General features: G+C 36.7%; 1 protein-coding gene across 3 annotated transcripts in view; it reads left to right on the forward strand.

Moving 5' to 3' along the window:
* WWP1 (WW domain containing E3 ubiquitin protein ligase 1) overlaps positions 1-12,049 on the forward strand; it is a 53,821-nt gene that overhangs the window by 37,888 nt on the left and 3,884 nt on the right. For all 3 annotated transcript variants that reach the window (XM_026054535.1, XM_026054533.1, XM_026054534.1), the window contains 11 exon segments: positions 1,134-1,188; positions 1,282-1,366; positions 1,471-1,599; positions 2,657-2,729; positions 2,818-2,889; positions 3,500-3,588; positions 5,105-5,264; positions 8,064-8,197; positions 8,287-8,427; positions 9,721-9,841; positions 10,957-11,061. In XM_026054535.1, the coding sequence (XP_025910320.1) occupies positions 1,134-1,188; positions 1,282-1,366; positions 1,471-1,599; positions 2,657-2,729; positions 2,818-2,889; positions 3,500-3,588; positions 5,105-5,264; positions 8,064-8,197; positions 8,287-8,427; positions 9,721-9,841; positions 10,957-11,061 (1,164 nt within the window).

Consider the following 12,049-nt stretch of genomic DNA (forward strand, 5'->3'; position numbering starts at 1 on the left):
TATAGTCARTCTGCAGGTAATTGATAGGATCCTGCCTGTATAGCATTTCTTTTAAGTGAGGTTGTAATGTATCCTTTTAGGAAACAGTGAATGAATGTTCTTATTAGGAAAAAGCTGAACTTTGTTCATTTAATGTAGTTGAAACAATTTTAAGGAGGGGAAAAAAGTGGATATTTATTTTAGTTATTTTTAGCTTTCAATTGTGTGCTGCTCTGGAGGCACTTACTTGAAGTTGGAGATTTTAATTATCTTTTGATTTATRTGCATTTCTTTGTAGCTTCTTCATTCTCTTTTGTCATACTGTCATAAGAGGAGCCGGTCCTGTTTGTTTTTCCCTTTTAATGGAATATTGAATGTACTAGCAACCATATAACTACTTAGAGACTATATTTGCTTTTGARCCTGCTCCTTTTGTTACTTGTACCTTTTTTGCACTGTTTTTTGTTTTYAGACATTCCAAAATGGGAGGAGTTGCTTCAGAGTTGAAGTTAGTTTATCTTGTAATAATTACAATATAAATAGTTGAAGTTTCTGATTTTAATAAATCTATAAAATCCTTCAACTATGTGTATTCAAATTAATTCAAGAAAATCAAAGAAAAATCTATATATGGAGAGAAAATACTTGTGTGATAAAAATTAATACTTATTCAGAGTAAAGTAATTTAATTTTCTTTAATTTTCCACTTAAATATGTGTGAAACAATATGTTTAAGAAGTTCAACCATCATTTGTTTGTTTTGTTTACTGCTCGATTGGAAAAAGCAGTAAAGAACTAGCTGGAACAGCCTTGTTCATCCTGCAGATGGTTACTTCACATCAGTTTGAAAACTTAAAGCTTGCTAATACGTAGGGCTGCCTTGGAAAGCCATTAAGTATTTTCTGAGGATGAGACACACTCTTCCCAGGGAGGTTGTGGAGTCTCCTCTGGAGGTCTTCAAACCTACCTGGATGCCACCCCGTGCTCTGGGTTGTCCCTGCTGGTGGAGCAGAGGGGTTGGACTAGATGATCTCTAGAGGTCCCTTGCAACCTCAACCTTTCTGTGATTCTGTAACTAGTTGTAATCTTAAAATACATGAAGAAAAATAAATTTGAATACTATTTGGCCTAACTGACATTTTGTTTATAAATAGGCTTCAATGTTGTCAGCAGAAAATGATCCACTTGGGCCTTTACCACCAGGTTGGGGTAAGTTAATCAGGTGTTGATTTCAGGAACAAGCAAGCACAGAATTTGGAATGCAATTGTTGTATAGTTTTATTTTTTCTCTTTTTACTCTAGAAAGAAGAGTGGATTCAAATGATAGGGTGTATTTTGTAAATCATAACACAAAGACAACGCAATGGGAAGACCCTCGAACCCAAGGGTAGGTGTGTATATTGACTGTGCAAATAAGCAGATCTTTTTGAATTACTATGTTAAGTTTCATGATGTGGGGGGAAAAAGTACTATCTGCAATTTCTTCTGCAGTTTACAAAATGAGGACCCTCTTCCAGAGGGCTGGGAAATCAGATACACTAGAGAAGGTGTCAGATACTTTGTTGATCATAATATGAGAACCACCACCTTCAATGATCCTCGTACCGGGAAATCTTCTGTGTAAGTGAGAAATTAATTTTTAAATGTTTTGACTTGTTAGTATCTTAATGATGAAGTTCTCATACTGGAAAACGATACTTTTTTTTTCCTATACTCGTGTTAAAATTGACCACTAAATTATGAATAAAATTTTTCTGCRAATTTAACTTATTTTTAAGATGTAACTATCAAATTCTCTATGCAGTGATCAGAAGTACTGCTCTGAGATGCAGGAGTTTTTGTAGAGAGATCACATTCTAATACAGGAAATGCAAAAATTAGAGGAGTGACAGGAGCCGTGACATAAACATGAATATTCAGCTACTGTTACTAATAGTTAAATTGCTGAAGGAAACAACAATTAAATTGCTGAAGGAAACTGCTGGTAAAGGGTATTCCTTGTAGTTACACTGTATAGAAAAATTAAAGCTTAAGAATAGTTTTGAACACTTTGAAAACTTTATGTATGAATCTTCTTTTAAATAGTTTTATCAGAAGTATTCACCCAAATGATGGTTGCTGTCTTAACATCTTTTATGTAGGGTAAGATTTATTTCTAATGACATGTTGATAGCCTTTAATTCAAAGAGCTAACAGATTCTCGTAGTATAAATTCCTGCCTCGTAGTATAAATTCCTTCTTAGTTCCACAAACAACTGAATTCATAAAGGCTTTTATCTTAYGCTGCTCCTTGTTGACTAATGTGACTAAGTTCATACTGCAGTCTTTCTCAGTAATGCAATACATTAGATGTCTGTCCTTTAGCTTCTAATCTTCACAAAATTGATAGGATTTGAAATCCTCAAGATCTTTGCTSTTTTCTCAAACTTGGTAAATTGACTACTGCCTTACAAAGAAGAAACTGGGGGGAGAAGGGAGTAGAGGAAAATCAGTATACTCAACTATCACTTGCATTTTGTTTTCTTGAAAACCATATGAAAAGAAATGGCATGATATATTAGACTTCCACGGATGATAAAAATTTTTGTGCTAGTGAAATGTCCAAGCTACTGCTTAGAGGTGGAACTTCCATTTGCATTTCGTGTAGTTAATGCATCTCAAATCTATTCCCTTACAGAAATAAAGGGCCCCAGATTGCTTATGAACGCAGCTTTAGGTGGAAACTTGCTCACTTCCGTTACCTGTGTCAGGTACTGAACAAGTGATTATTTACTACTTGAGGCTACTTCAGCTTGTGTTTTTGTGCTGCTTTTTAATGTTGCTGCTTTATGATTACAGTCCAATGCGCTGCCCAGCCATGTGAAAATCAATGTATCCAGACAGACTCTGTTCGAGGATTCGTTCCAGCAAGTAAGACTCCAGTTTTTCTTGTGTTTAGCAAGACAAAGGGTAAAAACRAAAATGCACTGATCTCCATTCAGATTAATGGTCCTTGCCAGTAGTAAGTAGTCCTGCTCTGGTATTAGGTTAAGAGGGGGTTTCCGGAGAACACTACAAGACTAATAAAATTCCTTGCCTTCTCTGTGCCATCTAAACCTCTTAGAAGGGATTGTCTAAACAAGAAGAATTGTATATTAATGAAGTAGTATAGTATTAATAAAAAATACTATCTTTATTTTAGATTGCAATAAAATGCATTTTGAAGCGAWTTGTCCAAAATGGAAAACTTTGTAGTATACCAGATGAAAAAATATTCCTAGCCTGTTCTCCTTTAAGGAGGGGCCAATAACAGATGCCTTAGGAGAAATCTAGGATCCTGATGTCTTCCAGATATGTTTTCCTACTCTGGAACACAAGGACTTTTAGTCAGAGTAGTGTCTTTGTATTCAGTAGCTTTTGGTATTCCRTGAGTTGATCTAGCATCTTTTTGATTTTTTTTTTTTAAGCCATAGTGAATTTGAAAGATGATTTACATTCCAAGTACATTAATTTATTATGATGACTGTTTGTTTTTTGATAGATTATGGCATTAAAGCCCTATGATTTGAGGAGAAGATTATATGTTATATTCAGAGGAGAAGAAGGATTGGATTATGGAGGCTTGGCAAGGTAAAAGAAAATTTGTTTAAAATATTTATTTATTTATACTGCAACCTTGTTTTTTAATGTCTTTCTKCTGGCAAAGAAACAGCTTTTGCAGTTTCACCTGGGTAAGCTTCCTATCTACTTTTAATGTACTTGGTAGGTAGATCTGTTAGTAATGGCTTTTGTTTTAGGCAACTCTTCGTATTAGCAAAACTAAATTCTCAGTTGTTAAGGTCATGACAAAGATTGATACTTAACCTTTCTTAAATACAGAACAATTTTTCTAAACTGAATAGTTTCAAAAACTTCCATCTTTTCGAGCAGCATTGATTATGGAAGAATAAATGATCTTTCTTAGCTTAAAAAAAAAAAAGAGAAAACTTGAGAATGGGGCTAATACGAGCAGAAAGAATATTAACAAGCAGAGCACAGTCCAGGCAGGAAGTAAAAGCAGAGGAGCAGAATGTGTAGTGAGGAGTGTGGAAGAAGTAGAGCACAAGCTTTTCCAAAATTTGAACTCAAATGGGAAATCTGGTAACAGGAAACACATAAACAKTCTCTTTCACCCATGGTCCGTATTGAGAATAACCATTGACTGATGCTGCCAGTTTGAGCAAAGGCTCAAATATTGTTAATGATGAAAATTTCACTTATACTGCAGATTCAAGGAGTTGGAGGTAGTTTATAAATGATAGGATATTTCTTTCTTATTCCTTAACGTAAAGGTGTTTTGTCATTGTTGTAACTTACTATGTTGAGAAGAGGTTTGTTTAAAATATAAATGGAGAAATCCATGGGTTTTTGTTGATTAGGATCCTTATCATSTTGATACTGTGCATAAGATGGAAACCAAGAGAGTTCAAGGAAACTTTCCCAGAGAAACCAAGTATTCCACAAAAATGACACTAAAAGAATTTAACTGAACAGTGTTAGTCGCAGAATTCAGCAGAATAAATAAATAAAAAACAGAAACATGTATATATTAAAATTCTAGACTTTAGAAATGAAGTTGTGAAGCAGCAGGGGTCTCATTGTAACTTTAGCTGAGAACATCTTAGTGGCACTCAGTAAATGCTTATGTACTGACCTGCTGGTGTGATTCAGTGCCTTGATACCAATAGAAAAGCTGATGCACGTGATTTGTGCTCCCATGTCGTGGGAGGTTAGCTCAGTGCTCTGGCCACTTTGACACCTTGTGCTTAGGGAAACAGTCTGGCAGGGGGCTCTGTGGCCAGGAGTAGCTAGAAGCCTGCACAGCAAAGCCTGTGCTCAGGGACGTGCTACAAGTGACAACGTGACCGAGTAGTCCTAAACTTTGTAAATCATGAATTTGTAGCATTAATATTTTTAATAATGGATTTTTTTTGTATTTACTATATGATTCCATATATTATTCTGTGAATATAATATAATGCCATCTATGTTATCTTTCTAAATTTAAGTTTCTAAGTTTAGATCATTTTTCTATTTACGTAAGGGGAATGGTGATAAGCATCCGTATTTGATGTTTTTATGTGTATACATGTTTGTTTTTCCTTAGAGAATGGTTTTTCTTGCTTTCCCATGAAGTACTGAACCCTATGTACTGCCTATTTGAATATGCTGGCAAGAGCAACTATTGCCTGCAGATAAATCCAGCATCAACAATCAATCCTGATCATCTTTCATATTTCTGTTTCATTGGGCGCTTTATTGCCATGGTACGTTAGATTTCTAAAGGTTTTATTGTTTATTATATATTTATACTTACTTTTGAGTAGTATTTGCTTTTATAATTTTTAAAGGTTCATAATTTCATAATAAATAGAAGATTAAGGCATATAAGGCTATGGACCTAAAACATSTCCTGATAATTAAGTCTCTTGCTTGCTGAAGCTTGCTGAAATGATGATGAAATCTAATATAAAATTTAATGTAACATTCAGTTGTTATCAGTTAGATATGTGTGCTTCATGCAGACCGCTGTTTGCTGCCGTGCCTCATTGAGTGTCTGCATACTGATTATCTGGAAAATGTGATTAATTTAGGAGGCTTTTGAGGAAGCTGACTAAATTTTGAGGAAAATACTAGACTGTGTGTRCATGTATGTATGTGTATATTTATATTTAGTTATATATATATAGTCTACTAGAAAAAAAACATGTCAACTGTTTTGCAGAGTACAGTAGGCTGTAATTCAAACAATCCCTGTACTTGGATGCAAAGGTCTCATACTGGGGAGAGCAGAAGCTGGCAGGGAGCTGAAGSTTCCTGATTTTCTGTTGTCAGGTTCCACTTAATTTGTTTATCTGACATCAATTGATACCGTTGTCTTTGCCATCATTGTCGTGGTATCTACAGATAACCAGGGACATCTGGCAACATGGTGGGCAGTGAGAACAAGCCCACCAGTTAAGTGTGTTTGCAGATCCAAGATTCTGTCTCCTCCTTCTAACATTAAGATTTTGAATGTGAAATTAGATGGAGTAAACACAAGCAAAGAGTATTTTAAGACGGAGTTTAAAAAAAAAAAAAAGAAAAAAGAAATCTTTCAAATTTGAAATTTGAAAGAAAGTTGATTTTTGGATTTGGAGGGAATCTGTTCTTATAGCAACTCGTGAGRCGTAAACTGTTTGCTTTTGGTGGTAGCATCTCTTATTTAAGGGTCTTATGTCCAAGGCCACTCTATAAACCTGGCTTCCCTGGGTTAATGCTTTCAGTAGGCAGCTGTTTTTCTCTCTTCCTTTGGAACCSTCATTAAGCTGCTGTGCTGTGTAACAGTCAGCTGGTGTGAAGCAAATTGCCTCCTAGAGCTAAATTCTGTTTTAGTCATGGGTTTTGTTCCTGGAGTGAGATAAATCCATAATTGAACTACAATTTTCCATTAAATTTAGGAAAACTACTTAAAACGAAGTATAGATTATAGGGGACAAGAAATTAAAATGTTTTAAGACATTAAAGCATTTATTAAAAGTTGAGAGGGACACTCTATTCCTGGAGTGTTTTGTATTTTTGTTTTGAACTTTCTGAGGGAAATAGCAGTGTATTGGTGTCTAATGTGGTCAGTTGCAAAGTCCAGGTATATTATTCCATGGAGTGTAATGGATAATACTGCCTGCAGTACAGGCAGGTTATCTACCCTTTTTGGAATACCCTTTAGTGATTAAAATAGCTTGGACGGTAACACAATTATTTTAAGGATTTTAGGTCGTCTTTTTAAAGTTGCAGTTCCCAGCTTTCTTGCAAACTGCAAAACAATTGTGATTTTCTGCTCATAAAGATTTCTTTAGGTTTTGAATATTGAAATTTCAGCAGACATTTGAGCCTGGGTTGAATATAAAGATTAAATACGTTACTTTATGATAAAGAACGGTTAAACAAGGCTGGTTCTTACAGTTTTGTTGTTTTCCTATAAGATGACTATGAGAATTAAATGACTTGATTTAAGAGTTTTTTGCAGTAAAAGCCAAAGGTGGTAAAACTGGATCCTGCACTTAGTCTAATTCTGTCAGCTCTCTCCCATGACATGTCTAGGCTAGCTTAGAAAAGGCCTTTTGGGGAGCCCTTCCTAGGTCTCCTAAGCAGAAGAAAACACAAGCAAGAGAGTTAAGTTCTGAAGCAGAGATGGGAAGAGGGAGGRAAAACACGGAGCCCTGCCCTGTTGTGCAGGAAAGGGGCTGCTGGACTCGTCTGCTCGTAGCATTGCAGCTGTGAGGAGAGAGACGCAGGGAACGTGCSTCACGGCCTGTGTTCAACACGAGTGTTTTAAAGATGTATTTTAGTGAATGATGCCTAACGGAGCAGGGTGAGGAAGCTGGAGGTTTTCATGGTAATACCTTGCTCTCTTTAAGTTTCAGAAGCTCAGAGGCAGCGTTATAGCGGGGAATGTCGTGCGTGTATTTACAGTGCAGGGCATCTGCATTCTGTACGTGGCAAGACAAGCGTGACCAATGTTTGTGTKTTCAGTTTCCCTTTGGAATGGAAGGGAGAATTCTGTAACAATTCACCTATAAGGAAGCGCTCCCCAGGCTCTTCCAGCAGCAGTCTCTGCTTGCCTTCTTAAATGAGATTTTTTGGTTGCCTTTTTTTCTTTTTTTGCAAGCTGCTCTAGCACTGTCTGAAGGGTGATTTTACAAGATGGTTAGGATTTTATATTGCATACAACCAAGTTCTACCCAGAAAGGCTCAAATATGTGCACCTAGGTATATATACCAAACCATATAACCAAGATGAAATTTCATCTTTTCATAGATGATAATCTTTTTTGATTTTTTTTTATCCTAAGAATTTCCAGTTTGTATTGCAGTGTATGCTTAGCTTAAGCCTGYTAATTAACTGTGTTTTCTTTCTTCCCATTTAATATTGCATTTCATTCTTTTTAAATACAAAGCCGCTATTGTTTTTATTATTTAAAGGAGATTATTATTTAAAGGAGAAGGAATATGAGGAGAATGAAAATCTTGAAATAATTCAATAAATTCAGCAGTTCAATATAATCAACTGGCTTTCTGTTTAACAGGCACTGTTTCATGGAAAATTTATTGACACTGGTTTTTCTCTGCCTTTCTACAAACGAATGCTGAGCAAGAAACTTACTATTAAGGATTTAGAATCCATTGATACGGAATTTTACAACTCCTTAATTTGGATAAGGTTTGTAGACTTGGTTTTGYTGATGTTTTATAGCCTTTGAACACGTCATTTTGCTTGGAATTTATTGTGAATTTTCTTTCATCCTTCAGGGATAACAACATTGAAGAGTGTAACTTGGAAATGTACTTCTGTGTGGATATGGAGCTCTTAGGAAAAGTAACCTCACATGAGCTGAAATCAGGAGGTTCAAACATCTTGGTAACTGAGGAGAACAAAGAAGAATATATTGGGTATGAAAGTGGAGATGCTGAAAAAAATGTTTGCTGTTTCTTATGTGTCTGTACTTTTTGGCCCTGTGAGTGTCTGTATATGTATACACACATTATTATGATATAACTTTTGGAGTGGTGTGTTAACACATGGTAGATGTTAACAAAACAAAAAGAAGTTGATCACACACACACAAAAATGGTGGTGGCCTGTGTTGTTACATACACAGTGAGAGAGAACAAGTGAAACTGGAAATGAGCAAGGCAATGCCTAGGGTAACAAGTTCAGCTGGACAGAAGACTTGCGTTTGAGAAGAGGATTTCACAACTCTTCCATAGGTTGTGTTGTGAAGAAGCTGTAAAAGCTGAAACCAAATTTTAAAGGAGTGATGGATAACATGGTGTGACTTGAACTAGTTTTTCTCCTTCCTCTGTTATGCTCCTCTTGCTACCTTCTCTCCTCATCCTTGCTGTTGCTTTTCCTTTTCTGAACTTAATGGTTCTGATGCACATATTCMCCCCAGTCTTAAAAGCACATGTACATAGATGCTTTTTATATTACAATAGCTATCCCTGTACGGCATATAAAATTCCCACTTYAAAAATGTTTAGCTTCTCACTGGAATGTTTCTTCTTCATTGTTTCTTATGTTCAGAAATGATTTGACTGTTTGRGTTGGATCTTAAAACACCATTACATTTCCCTTTTTCCAAATCTTAGCATAAATCAGATGTTCAAATAGAAAATGACTGCTCTTGGTTGAAGTTGCAGATAATCTTACTGTAGAATATTTGTAGATATATTAGTCAAATATAGTTACAGATATTAAAGTCAATAGCRTTTTTATTATTTTCTGTGTACACATTTTGCTCAAGGAAAAAAAAATCCTAAAATCATTGGCAACTTTTATTCCCCCTGAAACGTTAAGTTTATGCACGTTTTAAGCCAGAATAAATTTTGCCATAGCAAAATAATAATGTCCAAGCAGCAGCCTTCTAATWAAAAGACTGCTAGGTCTTGAAAGGTTAATAGTAAGAAATACATATTTTTGGAAGTCAAAATTAACATAAGTTCAAGGACAACAAAGAACAAGCTCTGTTTCTATTGGTCTGAGTTGGGAGAGTTGTGATAGTATCAATATGCTAAATTCATTGTAATCTATAGCATCATAGTGATATAAGAAAGCAAAATTGAGGGAAATGTTATCTTAATTGAAGAGACACACAGTGATGCATACTTGATTTTTTTTTGTGTTGACTACAAAGTAGTATTTAATTTATCCTTATGTCTGTTTTTGTTTTTTCCCCTTCCCAGGTTAATGGCAGAGTGGCGATTTTCTCGGGGAGTTAGAGAACAAACCAAAGCTTTTCTTGATGGTTTTAATGAAGTTGTTCCCCTGCAATGGCTGCACTATTTCGATGAGAAGGAGTTGGAGGTAACATTTCTTTGTTCAACATTTTTGCCTTTAGGGAAGAATTGTGTATATGGGCTGATCACATGAATAGGTCAGCTTGAATCTCTCGCCTGTCGGAAGCTGCTGCATTTGACAGCGGCTGGAACGTGGAAAGCCTTAACAGGAGAGGTGGGAAAAACTATGACCAAAAGTCGATACCTAGATTGAATCTGCATTTTAGGTTGTCTGAGAGTTGCGAATTTTTGATTCAGTCCCCAGTTGTGGAATGCACTTTGTTACACATCCCATTAAAGGGTCAGAATGTGAAATCACAGATAAATTGTTTAGTTTTCTAAAATGGTCTGCTCCAGTAGATGTCTGCAATTACCTCTAACAGAATCAGCAGAAAGCACCTCTGATGTGTAATAATTTTTTGGTTTCGCTTACCTACTGTGTAGGACATAGCTACTTCAGGCTATTAAGGAGAGAAAGTTGTATGGATTTTGCAGGTCCTCACTATGTTAACGTAAGGACCATTGGGAAGAGTCAGTTGCAGCACGCTTGCTTAACCATCCGTCTGCCCTGTGCTGTAGGTTGGGGTTGTGATTTGGGATAAAAGGCTCCTTAGTGCTTATTTCCGTGGGACCTATCCAGGTTTTTTGTGTAATGAATAGTGTCGTGGAAGAATATTGAATTAGATGGGAGCTTTGCCTGAGAAAGGACTTCGATCCAACTTACGGAGCGCTCCGTGCTCTGGCAGGCTTGGCTTTTAGCACCTTCAGGTTTTGCTGCCTTGGTTACTTTGCACTTGCACCTTTCAGTGCCCTTCACCCTAAGCAGTATTGGCAGCAAAGAAATCAGTATCTTTTATTATTGAATTAGTAGTTGGAAGAAGCTGGAAATTTCCAGTGGATGGTGCCTTTGTGTAATTTAAAACCATGAACAGTTCTTGTCCTCTGTAAATTAAATGGGACTTTCTAAAGGAGATGAAGAAAAGTCTAATTGTGGAATAATAAACACCTGGTAACATTTTTTTTTTTTATTTGGAATGAGAACCTCTCTCGTTGCATATGAGCGAGTAATAAAAGCAGATCTAGCTCGTTACCCCCTGTGTACAGATGTGCCTGTATTCAGGCAGCGTTTCCCTCTCTCGGTAGGTGATGCTTTGCGGGATGCAGGAGGTGGACCTGGCGGACTGGCAGCGCAACACCGTGTACCGCCACTACACGCGCAACAGCAAGCAGATCATGTGGTTCTGGCAGGTACGGAGCGGGAGCCCGGAGCCCTGAGCGGCCCCCGCGGCGACTCCGGAGGCCCCGCGCGAGCCAGGTGGCCTCGTGGGGCCACGGGCCCTTCGGACATCCTGGCACCTGCGCTCGGTTACCCTGAACGTGAGAGGGGTTCTCACGTTCGGAACGTTTCCAACCTGACTTGCTTTGGTTTTGTTTTTTTAACACAAATAATACACCTGAAGTGAAGCCACTTGAATGAAGGCCTTTGCTGCTTCCTTTTTTTCCCCTTTATCAGAAAGGAAAGGAAAGTTGGGTTGCTTGTTTTTAGGCAGCACTGTAGGGTGCAAGATGGCTGGGAGAAACCTGCATCATTACTGGCTTGCTCAAGTCATGGATAGTTTTTCTGTATCTTGTCCTATATACTCACGATGCTTTATTACAGTTACTGATATTGTTAACAGCAATCGGCCCTCTAAATGCCAATTTAAAGGCATTTTTACATATAAAATGCTATGTAYTATTTATAGTTTCTGTAATATAAACTGGTACTTAGGATAGATTATTACTGATATCTTAGTCTAAGAAATATCTTCAGAAAAACAGAAAAATTCTCTGCATGTTCCCAGTTATTCTGAAATTCCCTAAGGAGAAGTTGTCACAGCTAGACATTTCCTGTGCTGTGATAAATATTAATGATTTTTAGAAATGCTTTGAACAAAATCGTTTGGTGCTAATCAAGCACTTTTAAAATTATTGCATTTTCAGAGTACTCTGAGATATAATTATCTGATCTAGCAGGGAGAAAAAATAAGCAKCTCACTACCAAAAATATATTAACCAGAAATTCATGCAACTTGAAGCTGGTTTCAACATTTATAAAGCAAAAATATTCATTTTAATATTCAGATTTTTTTCTGTTTCAGACTGACAGTATTGACACTGCCTTTTCTTACGAAGATGTTGTCAGTCTTTCCTATTTTTTCCCTCTCCTCCTCTTCCCCCAGTAAATGTCCTTATG

Source organism: Nothoprocta perdicaria, unplaced genomic scaffold (assembly GCF_003342845.1).
Source record: "Nothoprocta perdicaria isolate Ctin4 unplaced genomic scaffold, notPer1 scaffold_122, whole genome shotgun sequence".
Lineage (NCBI taxonomy): Eukaryota > Metazoa > Chordata > Aves > Tinamiformes > Tinamidae > Nothoprocta > Nothoprocta perdicaria.